Source organism: Macrosteles quadrilineatus, unplaced genomic scaffold (assembly GCF_028750875.1).
Source record: "Macrosteles quadrilineatus isolate MER2022 unplaced genomic scaffold, UCM_ALF_1.0 Scaffold_2__2_contigs__length_208266976, whole genome shotgun sequence".
Taxonomy (NCBI): domain Eukaryota; kingdom Metazoa; phylum Arthropoda; class Insecta; order Hemiptera; family Cicadellidae; genus Macrosteles; species Macrosteles quadrilineatus.
In genome coordinates, this window is record NW_026542595.1 from 167,463,648 (window position 1) to 167,484,144 (window position 20,497).

Below are 20,497 nucleotides of genomic sequence, written 5' to 3' on the forward strand. Positions count from 1 at the left end.
GCTAACTCTTACCGTTTTTGAGCTACAGCCGTTAAAACAACAGGTTTCTCTTAAAAAAAGGGGGCGAAAAATTCAAATTTTGAACTTCCATAACTTTTTATAGGATTGACGTAGAGATCTCTAGTTTGCGCCATTCTTTTTCTGTTTTCATGCCCTCACATTTGATTCGTCAAAAGGGGTGCCTCACAATTTAAAAAGTTTAAGTTAAGGGTAAGGGGAGAAAGTGGGTGAATGGGAACTTTATATTACATTCACAACAATGTGGACCCTACGTCAATAGACGATTCCCGTAAACTGCATATTTATATCTATTGCAGTTTTTACATAAATAAAGAAGCAAGTTAAAAAAAAAACGCCCTGTATATTTAGGCTAAAATGAAAATTATAATGAATTAAACTATAACACAAAGTTACAAGTTTAAGAAACTTCAAATAGTTTAGTAAAGTAGTCTAGTAGTTAAATTACCAGCTCACAGTGCCTCTGATGAAAGAAAACAATGAAAGCACCAGGGTAAGTCTGTTTGTAATTATTTATAGATTTTGATAAAAATGTTGTATGTTGTAGCCCTTTAAATTCTGAACAAAATGGTATAACTACCATTACCGTAAAAATTACGGTTCAAAAGTTTTTTAACTATGCAATTTTCCTGTAAAAACCCCTTAAAAAAAGAAAAATAGGAATTTAGAAAAAAAACCTGTTTTGATTTAACTTAGTATGTTATGGTCTTTAACATTTAAACGTTTTTTTCATTTTGATTTTTAATGGGGATTTTTCCATAAAACAACAGAAAAATTAGATTTTCTCGAAAATGGCCTGAGCGATCTTCTTAAAAATTCAGTATATTATAGCCCTTTAAATCCTTAACAAATTAGTACAAATCCCATTACCGTAAAATTTACAGCTCAAAAGTTATTGTAACTTATGTTGTTTTTCCATAAACTAACAAAAAAATCAGATTTTTGGAGAAAAGCTGGCTTTGATCAAAATTAATATGTTATGGTTCTTATAATTAAAAAATAGTACAACATTCCATTGCTGTAACAATTACGGTTCAAAAGTTATAACAACTTTTGTGATTTTTAACTATAAAATATCATGTTTAATGTCACTGCTTACCCATAAAGGTTATTGACAAGCTTATGGGAGAAAGTATGTGTCAGAATGCTGATACCGTTTATTTTCTATTATCATTCAATGGTGTGAATACTCATTTAAGTAAGCATCTCTTACATTTGTGCATTTACCATTGTTGTGAATTTCTTCACTAGGAGCAAAAGTGGCTCTTTTTGGTACGCAATCGTGATGATGAAGTATGATTCTGTCCCAAAAAGAAACATGCATTTTGCTCCTGTGATGAACAACTATTTTCATCAAATCGTTTCAATTAGACCACATAATTTGAGGTTATAGAAAGTCGTCATCAATGTTTACATTTCTGTTGTTTAGAAACATAACTTAAATATTGTGTGGTTATTAGCGTTTACATAATGAACTGATACATTTTTGAGATTGGCGAACTGAAAAATTTACCATATTTTTTTTCTGTTCCCTATTTGAAGTAACTTGAAAATGATGATTTTGCTGACAATTTAGAGAACTAAAAACAGCTGCTTTCCCGGCTGTATGATGAAAAAAATTTATTTACATATTAAATCTAGAAATAAAAATAAAACCAACTTATATACTACACCCAAACTGTGCATTGAACTTGGACCACCTAGTTTATAAGTATCTTCCCCGTTACGTTGTATAGAGTCGTCTAATGAGGTAATAATAAAGTAATATGAGTAATAGAAAGACTATTAACGGTTAATGTGCAGCTTAAAGATACTGCACCAACAACTCTTGCATCTATAAACCAGAAAGGTAATTTAAAAATTGAGCAGATGATGGAGGAATAAAGAAAGAGTAGATCATGGGTTGAAAAGTAAAAGAAAAAAAACGTAAAAAGAAAAAGATCATTCAAGGGTTCATTTTGGTTTCCAATGTTTATCATAATTTGAAGGGAAATAAATAAAATACACTTTTTAACAACCGTTAGAGTTTTATTTCACATTGAGCAAGACTTATACAAATCGAACAGGAACATGAACAAAGAAATACATTGAATAGATATGTTAATTAAAATTTCCTATCTAAAACAAAACATCTAGCTACACCAATACAAATAACCCAAAGAAAGTAAAAAAAAACACAACAGTAAAAAATGTACCACACAAAGTATCAAAACTAAATATGTAAAATATTTTAGTGTAATTTAATTTCAACTATAGCACCAATGCTGCAACTACAAACTATTTAGTAGCCTATCTATAATCTTTACTTGTGCCAGACAACTAGCTGATTTTCAGTCTTATTGATAATTAGTTTTTCATGACATTCTCTATTTAAAAAAATGTTTCCATTACATTGAACCATCAACGGAACATAATAGCAAAGCAATGTAATGATAAAGCAAAAAAGTACATCATATTTTTAGTTTCCTGTAAAAAGAAAAAACCTAGCTTTTTCTAAGTTTGAACTTTGATAGTACTACATTCATTTGGCAAAGGCAAACAAATTTACAGAAGTATTTGTGTATACAAACAGCCAAAAGGTAACATAATGGCATTATTATTTAAATATTCTACCAAGACAAGAATGTAGGCTAAACCGGAATGAAGTAAAACATAAACCCTAATATATTTATAATTGGAAGTAGTGTTAATATTATGGAGCGATTTGTTTTTGTTCATATAGAGCAAGGCACAAAGCGAAACATTAAGAAAACACTTACAGATACGAGACAACATCACAGAACATTACGGAAACAACAAACAAAACTCAATATAGTTATTTTAATATTTTATAAACTTAATCTAATTTGCAATTTCATATCAACAGTAACTAGGATTTCATTTTGATCTATGATGATACAAATAAATTTGTACAATGAAACCTCATTAGTATTATTGTGGATCCAAGACAAATGGAGTAATGAATGTCTTACATTTTAAAATGTTCAACATTCAAACAAGCCTCAATGTTCTTTTTACAGTTAAATGAAATAAAATTGTATTTACGGAAGAATATTGGCGTTTCGGAAACGTTTGGGTACCACTTGTAATTAATTGTGAAACGCCTTTTGGAGAAAAAACTTCAATATTTATCTTTTGACCCTGAAATATAAAAAATACACAGAACTGTAAATAATAAAAAAAAATTATCCATGTGAACGTTTAACGGCTTTTGTTGTCAAATGGTTGTAAGGATTAAGCAAGTATATAATATGCAAGTATGAATTGTAAGTTTGTATAAGGAGTTGATTTCAATGAGGATTTACTGTATATGGCAATAGTTAGTCGATTCCAATCAAAAAATAATAATATAAAGATAAAATGTATAAAAGTTTATTTTCTACCAAAGTGAGATGTAAGTATATTTCTATCTTTAACTATTGATACAACTAGACATTCCATTTCTATGTTAAAGTTGTTGCCAGTTTTGAAATCAAAATTGTCGTAATTGATGTGAGCCACCGACAGATAGTGCTGATATAAATTAGTAATTTCTGGCAAATACACAAACCTAATTACTAATTAATTAAAACTTATTGAATGACTTATTGTGATCTATAGCAACTGTTAACCAATCAACTTGGCCAGCAACAAAAAATGAGGTAGGAAATGGAATCTTAGACACTAGCACATTCTGTGACTAGCTCACACAAAAAACTATGTTCTTTTTCAATAAAAATGGAGCCATCTGGCCAAAAAAAAGATGGATGTCTACTTCAGTAAGTTATCCAATAGTCAATGCTCCCATTTAAAACACATTGATTATTGGCAAAACTGCTGTTATTGAACAAGAGATAAGCTTAAGACATTTTTGATCACACTTGGACTAAATCACTAAACATTAAGCACTGGAAAACTCTAAATATTTTCCAATAAAGGCACAAAAACAGCAAAGCACCTGAGTAAAAACAGTGGCGGATCCAGGGGGGGGCGAAGAGGGCGGCCGCCCCCCCCCCTCGGGCATGCATATTCATATATTTTTCAATTTTTACTGCATGTAAAACAGTAGTGCATATAAATTGCGTAAAACATAATTTGTCACACTAACTTTGGACAAAGAAATGGTATAAAACTGCCATTTTGGAGACTTAGGCCGGCCACACACAGAACCAGGCGGTTCGGGGCGCGACAGGGCACGACGAAACGCCTGACTTAAGCCCTGTCTTGTTGCTGTCACACACAGAATGAGGCAGGGCACGTCAAGTAAAAATTTTAGCCCACATAAACCTGAAAATTAATATAGGATTTTTTATTTCTGAGCATTGAGCCGATTTAGCCAACTTTTAAATTTTACTTTATACTTGGGAGCAGAATAGAAAACAAAATTTAAAGTCATACCTCCAGAGGAGTGGTTTTTGAAACCCTTAAAATATGAACGCTGGCCTTCTCTTTCCTCAGTTATCAATACCAAGATAAATTATTAGTTATTCAACCACTGTAGTAATATCATCACTGCATAGTCTTATCAAAGGGTGTAATCTTTGGTCGTATAAATTGTTACAGTCTTCTATGTTAATTGTATCAGTTGTAAAATAATCCTTATCAAAATTAGCCCGTAAGGGAACAAATCACATGACCGCGCATGCGCAGAAAGTTCTGCCCGGCAGCGACTTGCCTCGGGGCATAATTTTGGAGACCTTCGCATTTTGCCCTGAGGGCGCCCGGGGGCGTCTTTTCGACGTGCCCTGCCTCGCCCGGTCCTGTGTGTGGAGCTCCATAAGCGCCCGTGCAATTACCGTTGCACAAGACACCCCGGGGCAAAATGCCCTGTCGCCCCGCCTTGCCTGGTTCTGTGTGTGGCCGGCCTTAGTTTACACAAATTATTCGGGGGGTACCCCCGAACCACCCAGACCCCCTGGTTTGCCCACCCTTGTGTCTGTTCTAGATCGGCCACTGCATAAAAATCTCTGATAATATAGGGTTATTAATACCCTCACTGCAGCAAACCTGCAGACTAAGTAAATTTCCATTTGACTGGATTGATATACAATTAAATCTATTTAAATAACATTAGGTTAAACGAGTACCTAGATTTGCTGCTACAGGGAGGCTAATAAAGTGTGTTGTTTAGTAACATACTAATAGCTTAGTAGGTATATTATAAAATAAATAAATTTTCCAAGTTTGATCTACATAAATCCATAAACAAGCAAACTACATCATTTTACAATATTCGCCATAAGAATAACATGGGACTTTTTAATTTAAAATTTTTTGAATTTTCTCCGCAACCAATAACTGCAGAAAAACACTTCAATATACTAAAGTATTTGTCTTTTTAATATGTTTTTTGTGAAAAGGGAAATTCGCTAAAAAAGAATGGTGCAAAACTAAATAGTTGGTACGTCTGTTTCTGTGATTTCAAACAGCTAATTGTTACACCAATGGAAAGTGTGAGTTTAAAAGTTTGTTTTTACAAGTTCATGTTTTATCTCATTTGCTTGGTTGAAAACCACAAAGCCTGCCAACAAATTGCTACTACAAAAAAAGAAAAGCATTTTATGTTTTATAATTTGCTCGTACTAATACTATTGTTAGATTTCAGTGGAACTTTTGGACCAAATTTAGGAAGGAGGCTCCTCATCGGAACTGCATAGCTGGATGAGGCAGTTCAAGACAACTGGATGTTGTATTAGAGAAGGCTATGGATGTATACATATTTTGTACGGTATTCAAAAGCCAATGGTAAGATAGCGCATTATAGAATAGTAACTTGAGCTTGTATCGTTTAGACTACAAATCACCCGTGAGCCACACATCAACCCAGCTGTCTCGCTCCACGATTTGTTTATCAGCTGTTTTACCAGGCAATTGGACCAGACAATTGGCAGTACTGACACTGAGGAGGTTGCTGCTCAACATGTGGCCACCTGCAAAAACCAAGAGACAGTTATTAAAAAAAAAAACATATCAATAAAATACAAAGGGAGACAACCATTGTTGAGTAGGCCTAGCATAAAACAATATTTCAGTAGCCATGCTAGTTTTCTGAAGGCAGTAAAATCTCTGTTCGCAGGGTGAATGTGGGTTGGAGACCACTGCAGTATACAATACAGGCTTACTCAATTTTCTAAAACCCATCATGACAAATGTATGTAAATACTATTCCTTTAAACTTAAGCTAATAAAGACAAAACCTAATAAAATATGTTAAAGCATTAAGGTATAATAAACCTGGGCAATCAATTGAAAAATGTTAAGATAACTTACAATTTGACACTGACATTTTTATTTCCTCGATCATAATTAATGATTTTGTGAATGATATAATATAATGTCCGCAGATTAGCTCACCTAACACTTCAACCTGTGCCGGAGTTTCTGAATATCCAGCTCTGTAAACTCCCCTCTTGAACTCCACACGAGAATCTAGCCTCACTTCACTCTGAATCTGGAAACAAATATGAATATGACAAAAATAAAGCGGGTTTTGGAAGAAAACTATTGGGTCACAAAATATGTACTGAAAATTTACGTAAATATTCTGTTCAATTTTGAGGCTTTTTCTTGAATGCTGTAAATGTGCTTTATTGATGTTCACCATAATGTTTTTATAATATTATGATTTTTTTCTTAATTTTGTATTATACATTGCATTTTATACATTGCAAATTTAATTTATTTCTTGTTTTGGGTATTGAAAAAATTAAGTCAAGATAGAAACTTGATATTCTCCATTCTCCGTATAAGTTATCACTAAGCTATCAGCTATAAACTAGCTGTGTTAATTGTTAGATTAATAAATAACATTCTAAATCATCAGACTTCTTTCCAGTCAAATATTATATTTGATACTAATATTTGAATACCAATATTTCATGAACAACTAAATTAAAATATATTTGATAAATGTATTGACAAATTACTAATCAAAGAAGTATAAAATAAGAAGAATAAAACAAACTACAATACAGGTGACACCAGCGAAAAGAAGAAAAATCATGATTCAGTCAGTTTTATTTAGTCAGTGGTAGTGTGATAAGACAGTGGCCAGCCTGTACAGTTTTAATCAGTTTTGTATTTTTTTCAATTTTAATTATTTTTTCAACATGACAAGTTTCAATCAATTATTGTGATTGTGACAGTTTAAAAATTTTATTGACATACCACAATACGGTAACATTGATGATGTGGTTGCATACAAAATGACCTGATGAAGTTCTAAGGAATGAAACTAGTCGTCATATGGGCAACTGTGTTAGATAAGGTAATCATTTTGTTTTATCCATAATACATCCTAACCAAAGGTCACAATGAATAATAAGAAATAATTAAGGAAAAATTAAATACCATATTATACTCTAGGAGTTTTTTTTAAACAGGTAGACTTCAACAAGAACAGCTGAAAAATAGAGTTTAGGGGCTAACAGATCCACAATTATTAAAGGTCAAAACATAATACTGATATTTTTTCCCACTTGGAAATCCTAGATTGGAAAAAAATAGTTCTACATTACAAGAAAATAGTCCTATATTATAATAGTCATACTATAGTCCTTGCCACCCTAACTTGAGGCAGCCCAAGGCCGCACGCCGTATATCTAGTGCGGCTTTGGGCTGCCTCAAGTTAGGGTGGCGAGGACTATAGGACAAAATATCAGTTTTTTTGTGACTTAATAAAGAGCATCTATTTTTTTTCTGTAAGCTAGATGAACTCAATCACCACCAAAAAGGTTCAGCCACTTGGATTAATAAACTTAAAAAAGTACCATATAATCTGCAAACTGTGAAGGCAAAATAATGTTAGGTAACCTTTGTCTTTTCGTCTTTATTCATTATGGAAATGAATAAAATTAAAAACTAAAATTGAGCTTGGAGAATAATACAATTTCTGGTAACAGAAACACAAAGAGCAGTCTATTTTAATTGATCACTTTGAAAGGTATTGCAGAACTAGCCTAAAGCTGGAATACCTTTGCCTTGACAATCTGTCCGTCTGGCTGTTTGCGGCCGGCTAGATGTCGCAGGCTTGGCAGTACGTACAGATGACTGGTCACAGTAGCAGACACTGGGTTGCCAGGGAGACAGAAGAACACCACAGTGCGGCCTCCTGGAGCTGCACACGTCGCGAATGTTGTGGGCTTCCTAAACAGGGAATAAAGTTGCCATGTTGAATCTGAAGACCCGGCCTAAACCATGTTCTTTAAGTTCTAGAAATAGTTATATTTGCAATTCTCAATAGGTCAACAAATTAAATTCGCCTTAGGACTAAAATAGGCACATTTTTGGATTAAGTAATCAGGTGACTTTCATAGAGTTGTCCCCTGAATCATTAACCTTGATTCATAGGTCTGGCTAAGGACAGCTGATCTCAGTCAGTATCATAGTATCAATCAACACATCAACACACGTTCTTCACTCATCTTTGCTTAAAATCTTTGCCTTGTTGTGTTGGCTTCACAGAAATCTAATCTAATCAAACAGAGTTATATGTATTTTTCACCACAATACACAGCTGGTTGCTCTTTTTTTACCGGAGACTCGTTGCTTACAGAAAAAGACCAGTATCGTCAATAAGGTAAATTTACCGGTAAGTTTGTTTTGGTTTTGCAATATCTTAAGCGACAGTAGAACCTCGATAGTTCCACACTCCCTATAGTTCTTTAAGTCTAGGCGTAATTTCCCGCCAGCCGCATCGTAAAAACTAATAAATGAGTCATGCATGTTGTGTTTTCAATGTTTGTAAATAATTGTAAGCTATGACAACCTTTAGTAGAAGTGAAAAAGTCCTTGTAAAGCCTGTTGATGGCATTGTGAGCTGAAATTAGCTGCCACAGCAACCAATTTGATTATTCACAATAAAGGTATTTTAAACCACTTATAGTGCATCTTGGTAATCTGGAGGCTACCCATATTGAAAAATAAAACAATTTATCCTACAGCTCTATCGAGGGTTTGTTATGTCTGCATATATCAATAATAGTCAGAGATGGTATGTTACCCAGGTTTGAGGTTGACTCTGCCGAAGTGTATGGTGGCCCCGAGGTCCTCCTTGAGTACATGTTTCAGCAGGTCTCGGTCCCCCATGGATACACTGCCTGTGGTCACTATCACATCAGACAACGCAATGCCTTCCTGTAGCTTGGCCAGGGTATCATCAGGCCTACAGAGATGCATCACGATTATAAATTATAAACATAATTTGTATAAAGTGCAGGATTTCTATTTCAATAGTAAACTGACTACAGATATTCAGTCAGAATTGGAATAGGAAGAGGGGACATGTTTTTTTTTACTATTTTTAATCTTCTTCTTTCAAAGGTTCTTTTATGAAACCTTTAAAAATAACTATTTTTTGGTAATTCAAATATTTTAGTAGTAATAACCAAACAGGTAGAATCAGCATTTTCCCTTGAAAAATTAAGATTTTTGTGTTCATTACATAAAGGAAAAAAATTGAACTGGCATAATTGAATCCCAGGAATTTAATGGGTTTTGAAAATACTTTCATAGTAGAAGTTTGTAAGCCCGATATTCTGAAAGTTTAGGTTGCCAAAGGGGCAATAAACCATTATTTGATTATATGAGAGCTTGACAAAATATGGTCTTAATATATAAGAATTTTTACAAGGAGCAGTCACTTGTTTGAGGGGGAGTTAATGAGACTAGACTTGGCTTTTGAAAAATGTACAGGGTATTTGCTTTATTTAATTCACAATGGCGCTGCCGTCGATTGAAGGGACGGCCTTGTGGTCTCTGTTTGTAAGTAACAGTGAGAGGTTTTTTATTCATCTGATGTTTAGTTACCATTTGTGGACATGTGAGGAAAGCTGGTGTATTGATTGCTTGTATTTTATAATCCCTCACTCTGATTATTATTGTCAAGCTTACTTCTCTGGTGAACTTTAATGGAAATCAATTATGAATTGGGTGAGTACGTTCTGAAATATTTCGACAAATAAGACCTAAAGAAATTGTTAAAAAACCACAAAGCCTCGACTGAGTTAGAGCTGCAGAACTGCAATCAGCAAAAAGCGTTCTTTATATTAAATAATTCCAATAAACCTATACTAATCGGAAGTATACAACATCTTACCTCTAGACCAAGCCACTTTATCTTCAACCAACAGCAAATGCTACAGTATGAAAATAAAAAATTCAATTTACCATGCTCCACTTATGTAAACACTTACTCATCCTTGGCAATGCCCAGGTCTACTGTGGGGAAGCCATGTTGTCTGAACATAGTCAGTAGCATGACCTTGTTGCTGTCCCAGATCTGACCAGGAGTGAGACTGTGGCCAGGGAGTTGTAGCTCATTGCCTGTAGACAACACTCCTACTCGTGGCAACCTGCAAGTGCAAATGCAATAAACCGTCACTAAATTGAACTGATATTTAGGGGGATAGTGAATACAATTGGATTCTGTTGACAGTGCTGGCAATGATAAGAAAATAAGTCAAAGTCCTAACAATTCCAAGAGTTAACCCCCGGGGATAAGACATTGACGAGACCAACCCTCAACATATTGTAAGGTTTTGCAGGGATTACCCACTAGGGCACAAACGATGCACCATTGTGTACAAAAGGACTAAAAATTATCAATTGATTATGATCTAAAATGAATAGTTTGCCTCTATCTCAGGTGACGACAATGTCCCCTAATCACGAGAGATAATCTTGCTTTCTCCACGATTTTGGGCACGACATCAATGATTGCAGGGAAGTTCAACCGAAGGGTGACGCCATTGTATTTCTAGCAAAATTACAAGTAAATAGAGTTATCTATTGATAAAGGTGCGGGGCCCTCTTGGGTTGGTTAGGCCTATGGCCGCAAATTGCCTAAATCTGAGACTGAAGTTATCCTTCAATTATGTGCACATTTTCAATGGACTCTACTGACCAATTCATGTATACTTCAGTTTTATTTAATACTAAAACTAATCATAAGGTATTATTACAGCTTCTGTTTGTCTATATGTACATCTGTTTTTTCCAGGTAGACCCAACAACTATAGAACCGACTTTCCTAAAATTTTGCACAAAGGCAGAACCTGGCCAAACACAGGTGTTTTGCTTATCTTTCTTATTAAGCATGTGGACATAGTTTCGAGTTGGAGCTTAAAATAAAAAATTATTGGCAACAAAAAAATCACATCTCTTATGTTCAATGCCTCAAACAAACACCTGGCTAGTAGTTGAACAGACAACAGAAACTGTGACTTAACAGGAGTCTAATATAGCCTAACAAAAAGGTTACATTCAACCTAATCAAGCCTATCAAATAGCCTTTCTAGTTAAATTCTTTTCTTGAGATACGTGGGTTCTAGTTTATAGATTTGACTTTGACACATCACTACTTCACTCTTTCTAGTAACATAAGCTTACCTGACACAAGGCACTTTGAAGACTCCCACAGAAGCCAACAGTCCCACCTGGGAGCTGGTCAAGGGGGTTTGTGTGACTCTCAGCACAGTCTCGCCTTGCTTCACATCAGAGCCTACTTCTCTGAGAACAGAGCAACAATCCATCAGTATCCTCTTATAACATTTAAATCTAGTGAAACATTTCCTTAGTATTCTCTATTGGTTCTGATGATGATTGGAGTGTCCAATCAAAATCCATCATCACTTACCGTCTTTTAAATGTATTTACCGTCTTGTGTGTCAACAAAGCAACTAAGTTTATTTACTTATTCTCCATAAGAATAAGATGGGAATTTTAAATTTACAATTTTTTTGGTTTTTTCCTGTAGCCAAAAACTATAGAAATTTGAATGAATAGTGTTTTTGACCTCTGGGGACATCAAAACAAAAATAATAAATTGGTCCATAGTCCAGGTCTCACCATGAAACCTACGGCTACAGCTTATTCCCTATGTAATACTCTAAAACTGATATTGGCATACAGTTTTTAAATCCCAAACTGGAATGTTACCTTATGTCCTGTCCTACATTGGGGGGTGTCAATATTTCAATCTGCAACTCCTCGGTGCCTCCCTCGGACTCCTGTAGTACCTTAGTATCCTCTACTTGTACCACACAGTCTGCGCCAGGAGGGACTGGTGCTCCGGTGTTGACTCTGGCGCACTGGCCGGCGCCAAGCACTCCTCCTGACAACGGCTGAAACATACGTTGTCAAATGGTCAACTTATTTCCTGTGATTTTGAACTTTCTTGGTCTTAAAGGGTGATTCATAGTTTTGGATGGACTTCATGAAACATCAACGTATGGAATAAGGTGTTATGCCAACCTCAAAAGGTTTACTTCAATAGTCGCTACATTCAGATTTACTAAAAAAAAATAATACAGCAATCAGTGATTACAAAATGATGGTTACTGACCTGTGAGCCAGCCAGCATTGCTGTTATCACATGTCTTGGCCCAGCCTTGTCGCTGGCGATGGCTGCGTAGCCGTCCTTGACTGATGCTCGGTATGGTGGCACGGAACACTGAGCCATCACAGGTCTTGCCACCACTCTCCCTGCAGCTTCTCTGGCAATTACAGTAACAACGCAAGTGAGAAAAGAACTGTTTTGTTAAAGGTTTTTCCACATCAGATGTAAAAATTTAAATACGTTTTAACTTAGTCACACTCTGTTGAAAAACATCCTTTAAATCCCATGATAACAAACAAATTGGTTATTAGAAATTGCATCATCCCCATTATTTCAGTTAATTGGGGTTTTAGTCCTACTGTATTTTTGGAAAGCTAACACAAATTTAATGTTCTAAGAGCTATATATGTTCCAGTATGTGAAGATGGAGTATGGAGAATCCGCCACAACCAAGAGTTAAAAGAATTATTCCCCGATATTGTAGGAAAGGCCAAAAGCAGAAGGCTAAGGTGGGTTGGCCATATCTTGAGGAGACCTTGTAGAAGAAGGTACTAAGGGGAGATCCGAGGAGAAGGAGACCAGTAGGAAGACCAAAGGCTAGGTGGTGGGATCAAGTCCGGAAGGATATGGAAAAGATGAGACTAGTAGAAAAGATTTGGAGGACCGAGAGAACTGGCGACAACAAGTTGGCGAGGCCAAGTACCAGCTTGGGTACAAGTGGCCATGGCAGTAAGCAGTAAGTATGCAGTAACAGTAAGTATGGTTGTCAAAAGGTAGGCCCATCGTAAAAAGATAGGATACTTCATCTACATTTCAACCTGGATCTCCAATACACTTTTTCCAACCAAAAACTAAGAGAACCCATTTTAGGAATGTTTGATAATTTTGTTTAAATACAATTTTGAAAGTACCGATTAACCGTGTATGTGATGGTCATTGATATATGGATTGTTTGTGCAATGGGATGCTAGAAACATAGGATGTTCTGAGGGGTCAGATATCGGAAGGGAAGTGTCAGATTCTACTGCACTAGACTATCTTACTAAATTGACATCATCACAAAACATAGCTTATTTAAATCTTGGACCCAATTTAAACATTAGAATGTTGAAAAAATGGGTTTGTTATCGAGTTTACTCACTGGATGGGGACTTCCTCGATGCACTTTTGCGGGGACGCAGAACCAATGCTAAGTTTGGCAATGATCGCTCGCACCACTAGCAGCGATTCATCCACTCCGATCATGGGGAACGGAGACTCTCTGTCCCGGCGAGCCACTTTTGACACATCCACCTCAAAATATAGTTTCAACTTAGTCAGAATTCTTTTTGTGCGTGTATTTGTACCAGTGGCAAATTATTATGTTAGTTGTTGTCGTTTCTTTTTGGTTTTTTTCATAGAGAACCCCTGGTCTTAAAAGTATTTATTTAAATTTATAAGTACAATGGCAAATAAACGGCATGTTCCACAACTGACTCTGCTTGGGATCAAACCAGTAATCTTGATATTTGAAGGCAAGCACTATACAATAGCCATTTGGCAACCCAAACAATTCATAAGCCTGATTTCAAAATTATTTAACGAAGTCTCAGTGGAAGGACAAAAGTCATCGACAATGGATTATATATTTAAGCTAAATTATACTGCCACAACCCTCCAGGACCATTACCTGGAGTAATGTGTAAAACAGTTCTAGAGGTTACATCCTAGGATGTGAAGGCAGGACATCAAATAAACCAAAACTGTCATTCAAGCCAATCTGAAGAGACAACATACAACATCTTTCAGGTTTCAATAACTATCGTAATATTTAGGTACTAAATAGAAACTTTATACTTGCTCGCTTTTTCAGATAGACTGACTGAACTTCACCCCCACTTAATTATGACAGGGAGTTTGTTAGGATGGTCAAGGAGACAAAACTCCAGCAGTGGCGGCGATAAGAACCCGCGTGCCCCCCCGCAAGTTTGTTCGCCGGGCCCCCCTCTCCCAATGATCTTTAAAAACATTTTCCCATGTATTACCGCCTAAACTTGCAATTTTGCAATAAACTTGACAAGGCATCTCCCGAGGCGTCATTATCGTCTTCCATGATCGCGGCAAAATCGTTAATACTTCCCGTAGTCATAAGTCAAGGAAGAAACATTATCATAGTTTACTGTGATTGCAAATGCAACCAAACCTATGACATCACTAGATAACAGCATCATCGTCTCCCGCGTTCACGGCCCAATCTAAATCACGGCCTAATATCTCCCCGCGACCCGTCGGTGGTGACGGGTAAATAATTTTTCCGTAATCGTGGCTAAATCCTAGATAAGTTATATCTCTCGCTAAAAAAGAAACGTCATTATCGTCTTACGCAATCGAGGCAAAATATTAAACATCTGCGGCCGCGGAGACATCGTCATCGTCACCCGCGGGGAAATGTTCTCGTCGATATCCGCGATCGCGGCAAAAGCGTTGGCCTAATCTTTAAATTTCATGAGCGTGATCCTCACGGATAGCTTTTACTTTTAATTGTGCATTGAATACTGAGAAAATCGGCTCGAGCTTGATTTTCTGACTTTGTGCTTGTGATGAGCTTGTAGTCCAGGCTCTGCTCGGCTCGAAAATCGACATTATAGGCCTATTATAAAAATCAACCGTTTCCAAAGCCCGATTTTGAACTGATCTGATTTGGCCTGAGGCCCTTAGGTAAGTAACATTTTTTACCTGACTCTGTAAACACATCTAAAGTGCAAAGTAAACAAATCTAAAGGGCAGCCTCCTAATAGTAAGACATGAAATGAAATGAAAATCATTCTTTAGCATCAATGAAAGAATGGAATTATTTATTAGCTAGTGCCCTAGCCACCTAGGTTAATTTGCCGATTTGGTCGTAACAAAATTTTAAAGTTTATTTAGTCGAATCAGCATAGAGGCTCTATGGTGTCACCCGCTGGGGACTAGGAGGATTAACATTAATTAATGTTTTATCTTCCTAGGCCAGAGGCCACATTGGTTATAAATATGACCCTATTATTATGCAACCAATTTTGACTGCGCCTTCACACAATCCACGAGGACAGTTAATGCAACCCGCATGACTGGGTAGATAATTTATATTGATCGGTCAAGTAATAATTGAACTATAGGTTTGAACAAATTTTCATCATAAAAAACGTATTTAGTTCTCATATAAATATTGTTATGATAGAGAACCCGTGTGGCTGAGCCTGTCACACTATCGTGGGCCCGTGTGCAGGTAAAATTTACCGAAAATCCCGGTCAAGGCTCACGGGCCCTCCTAGCTCACGGGCCCCCCCGCCCGCTATCGCCGCCACTGAACTCCAGGTTTGTTAGGTTTGGTAAGTATTAACAATGATTACAAACCCTTTAAGAAGGGCAATGCCTTTGTAAAAAATTTGGTCTCGTAATATTTGAATTTTCAATTGTTCCTGCGGCGGCCGCTAGGTAGACTATTGCGAGCACGAGGCCAAGTCAGCTGACTGAGTGAGACAAAGAATCTGATTAGAAAGAGAGAGATATAGAGTAGCGCGGCCGCCGCGAAGCTCATTTCGGCGGCAAATTTCCAGTCTGACTATTCTCCATTAAGCATTGTGCTTCTTAAAGGGTTTTATTCATTGATACGGTATTAATAAGGTAAAATTTTTCCAGAGATGTTGAAAAGTTTGCAGTCAAAATAATTTGTATGATTCAAGATTCCCTTCAGTATCATTATTAAATTTCAGTTCCTACAGTTCGAACAGATACGATTTCTAACTCAATGTCCAATATCAATGCCACGAATAAACATTTAAGTACCGTATCAAAAGTTTTTGCTCACCTTGCTCTTGGCAGTATTGTGAAGACTGTTGTGAGTAGAAGCCACTGCTGTGATATTATCTCTCAACAGCGCCACTGCATGTGGAAGACAGTCCATGATGAACCCAAGACACTCTCCCACCGCCTTCTTGCTCCCAGGGAAGTTTACGATTAAACTACGTTTCCTCACTCCACATACTGCTCTGGAATTCGATTATGATCTGTATTAAAACAACAATACTTATATTTCTTGTTCCTTTGATTATATATCTTAAACTTATTCGTAGCGTTTCATATTCTAATTCAGGTAAATTGTTTTTTGCAGAAAATCATTGGCTTTAGGTTGTAGACTTGTTGTTACCGGTACTCTTATGTATATTGTAAAAACTAGCTGAACTTTATTCATGGTATAGTTAAATACTGACCGAGAAAGCATAGCCATTTCAGTCTTTGCTAGGCTCTTGTAAAGGATGGCTGCTGGGATTGCTGGGGCCTCCTTATCAATGATGTTTCTGGTGGCTTCTGGCGTAACATCCCGCGGGGCGAACCCTGTCCCTCCAGTGGTGAATATCACATCGAGCTTCCGCACATCTGCCCATTCCCTCAATGTTCCCTATAATAACAGTTAACACAACATGAATTAACAAGGACTGTTTCCTTCAAAAAGATTGTGTGTTTTCTATTTCAAAAGTTTCCGAAGATTCTGAGTGACAAAGTCCAAGGCAGTTTTACATACTCCATGCATGCGCTGAGAAATGTATTTGACGTCCATTCAAATTAATCTCAAGACACACATCAAGCAAAAATACTTCGAGATGTTTCTTTAAATGGAAGCTCGCTTTTTTACAGTTTTATCACAATTGATTTCCAACCGTGTAGCCTTTACCATAAAATACTTACAGTCAATGTTATTTGGAAAATACTTACTGAAGTTGTTTGGTCAGCATACTGTAGCCTACTGTAGCCTACTTGATTTGACCAGCCTCTAAGTTATAAGACAAAGGTTAATATGCAACACCATTGGCAGTCGCTGGAATTTTCCTCAATGGAGTCGTTTTAGCAGTATCTTGTTCCACGTAACTTATTGGAGGAAAAGGCCCTCCCTCCAAAAATTAGTTCTCGTAGCACAAAGTTAGTTAAGGAACATAATTGCAACCAGAAGAGACAAGTGAAGTAGGTACAGTAGGCTAAATCTAAAATTCAAGGAAAAACTCACCTCTATCTCAACTTTCTCGTCTGGAACACATTTTGTCACAAAAACCGGGTTCTCAAACTTCCCAGATTTTTCAATTAGCTCTTGTAAAAATGGTCCGCTTTCATCTTGAGTTTCTCCACGAAAACATCTGTCACTAACTGTAATAAAAACAATACAAACTATTCAAAACAATTCTTTTTGAGTACTTGCCCAATGAGAAAAAATTTACCAGTGTTATTAACATACGATTTATCGGTCAGAAGTCTGTGTCCAGCGACATCCTAGCCGTCTCAGTTCCTGCTCACCACTACCGAAGCCTCGACTCCTACAGATTGAAGACTTCTAGACTACAGCGGATTGAACTAGTTCAAAACTAGTTCGTTGCAGATCTGCTGTGACGCAAGCATCACACAATAAAACTTAAGGGTTCTAATATTACAAAGTCATCCAAAGACTAAGTCCTGTTGCATGTTTGGCTTGACCCTTAGTCGTCTTGAATTGTTAAATTTGCGTTCTAATCCAACTACCTAAGGCCTACCCTATTTATTTATAATACAGCTATTATCTTATCAAGATACTGGAGGGGAAGGAACAATTTAAATAAATGAACACACGGGTGATAAGAACTCATCTGAAGACTTCATCCTAGAATACTTTGACCACCAATCTAGACTCTTCAGCCCGGTCACGATGTCACTAGGCCTACTAACGTGTTTTTTGGAAAAGAATGTTCGGTCCAAGTCTTGATAGAACTCTAATGACGACTTTTAGATTAATTGATTAAGTTACTTTGCATCTTGCAGGCCTGATGACTGTTTAAATTAAGAACTGAAACTAGATTACCACTAGGCCTACAGCAATCAAGAGTAGGTACCCTACCATATAATGCAGGTAACTTACCTTAAACCATTTAAAAAGAAAATATGTTTAAGTTAAGTTGGACCCTATTTTGGCTCTAACTTAAATATTTCACACCATGACGTAAAATAACTTAATACTTTTAATACTTTCTTATGGCAACCATCCAAAGTAGGTATTTTAAGCCAAGTATGAATGGAGATGAGTGTAGGATGAGTGGCGCTATCTGTCTAAGGAATGGCTGACATTCCTTAGACACAGCTGTTATTTAATAGCCTACAGCTAATGGCAACTAAGGGACCTACAGTTTATTGTGGAATCCAAACCACATTTTTGCCATGGTAGGCCTATATACGAATTGGTCTAATTAGGCCCATCAGGATAGTACTGCGGATAGTCGTAGTAATCACTCGTGCGGACGTTAATCCACACCGCATGCCTATAAATAGGTATCCACAATTTGTGACCTCCTAGTAGCTGGATTACAGGACGACGCCACCCGTCCCAGTCTTAGACATGTTGACCCAAAAACAGGGAAGAAAGTTACCAAGGTATGCCTTTACCTCGCCCTTTCACTGTGAACTGAAAATATGGCGAACTTAAAATTCAACATCTGAAACATCTTAAGTTAGCCCTATCTTCATTTTGGGTACAGTTTCTTAACTGGGCTATGCCAATATCGATTGAAACTATTGATTCGATTAGTAAGCCTTTGTGCGATTTTTTCACCATCAGCAAGTTTGGTTGGTTAGGTTATGATAGTTTAATTTGATTATAAATATATTTAAAAATATTGATTATTAATCAATATTTTCAATTCGATAGTTTCAATCGATATTAGCATAGCCCAGTTAAGAAACTGTAACTTACCTGTGAAGTTTGGCCTAGCAAATAGCAACTCATTTCAGTATTTGAACGGAATGGGCACACGGAAGGGACTAAGGCTAAAGGTGTAGTGACGTCATATCTCTAGTGGGTAATGTCTTCTCTTGAGGCGACACGATTACCGTTACGAAACGATGTGATTTCAGCGGCGTTCGTGGCATAGTTGGTAGCGTTCCGGATTGGTGTGCAGGAGGTCCCGGGTTCGAATCCCGCTGGTCCCACTGACTTTTTGTCAACAAATTTTTCATATCAGCAAGTTTGGTTGGTTAGGTTAGGTTATGACAGTTTAATTTTATAATACTACATTTTAAAATTAATTTTATAATTAATTAAAAATTATAAGTAATTATTAATTAGATTTTTATCTTATATAGTTTTTATATTATCAGCAAGTCTGGTTGGTTAGGTTATGTTATGACAGTTTAATTTTAAAAATTAAAAATTTATTTTATAATTTTAAAACAATATTTTATAATTAAAAAGTTAATTTAATAACTAAAAAAAAAAATAATTTAAATTATTTCAACTTAGCAGTTCTAGCGGCGAACGCTGACACTACAAGATATGTTAGCCTTAGTCCCTCCCGTGTGCCCCACCGGTATTTGAACTAGGCTTAGACAATATACATAAACTTACCTGTTAAGATACCAAATGTCAGTTCAGTATCCATATGGTTGAAATATAGTCCTATTTTTGATCGTGTAATTCTTCAAGTGTTAAAATAGGCTAATTGACTGTCTGAAGTTGATGCTAAATAAGAAAATAATAAAATAGGTCAGGTTAGACTATAAAATACCGTTCCACAAGTAAACCAATCGTCACTAGGCCTACTACTTTCTTGTTAATAAATTAAACCAAATAAGACTTTAAAATGATATTTTAAACCGTACAAATATGATACAACAAATTTAATCTATGTAGTGCTGTGTATAACTTAAAAAATACTAATGTTTATGTTATGTAAAGTAAAAGTATAACCTCCAAAAACTAAGATGAATCGAATATTCTCAAGTCTGGTTGGTTGATTGTAAACAAAAAATAACACCAGACTACCAGAGAGTAAAAAGAGTAGACTACACTAACGTCTAGTGTGTTAGTAGTTGGGTTGCTAGGTTGTCTCATATTTCATAATACAGTATTTACTACAGTATTGGTTGCATTAATGTAAGAACATATGCAAGACATCGATAAATCGCTGTGGTATAACATGCTTCATGCGTTGACTATTAATTGTCAAAAATACTCAATACTAGTCAATATCCATCATTACTAGTCAATATATTATACTTGTCAGTAGTAGTCAATATAAAATCATTTATTACTATATGTTACAGTCTCATCATAGTTTACTACTCTATGAAAGAAATCAGGTTGTTATTTATTCCACATTTTCCTGTTCCTGTCCTTGTTCAATCGTT

At 36.1% G+C, this 20,497-nt stretch overlaps 1 protein-coding gene across 1 annotated transcript; it reads right to left on the bottom strand.

Moving 5' to 3' along the window:
• Positions 1 to 1,945: 1,945 nt before the first annotated feature.
• Positions 1,946 to 20,045, bottom strand: LOC128987391 (gephyrin). The gene is made up of 14 exons (XM_054408219.1): positions 19,716 to 20,045; positions 17,358 to 17,494; positions 16,567 to 16,754; positions 16,164 to 16,344; positions 13,476 to 13,627; positions 12,341 to 12,491; positions 11,935 to 12,119; positions 11,386 to 11,505; positions 10,191 to 10,349; positions 8,999 to 9,160; positions 7,971 to 8,142; positions 6,352 to 6,448; positions 5,802 to 5,927; positions 1,946 to 3,159 (listed from the first exon to the last, which is right to left on the bottom strand). Exons 1-14 carry the CDS (start codon positions 19,747 to 19,749, stop codon positions 3,140 to 3,142), a joined length of 1,884 nt encoding a protein of 627 aa, XP_054264194.1. The 5' UTR covers positions 19,750 to 20,045; the 3' UTR covers positions 1,946 to 3,139.
• Positions 20,046 to 20,497: the final 452 nt, after the last annotated feature.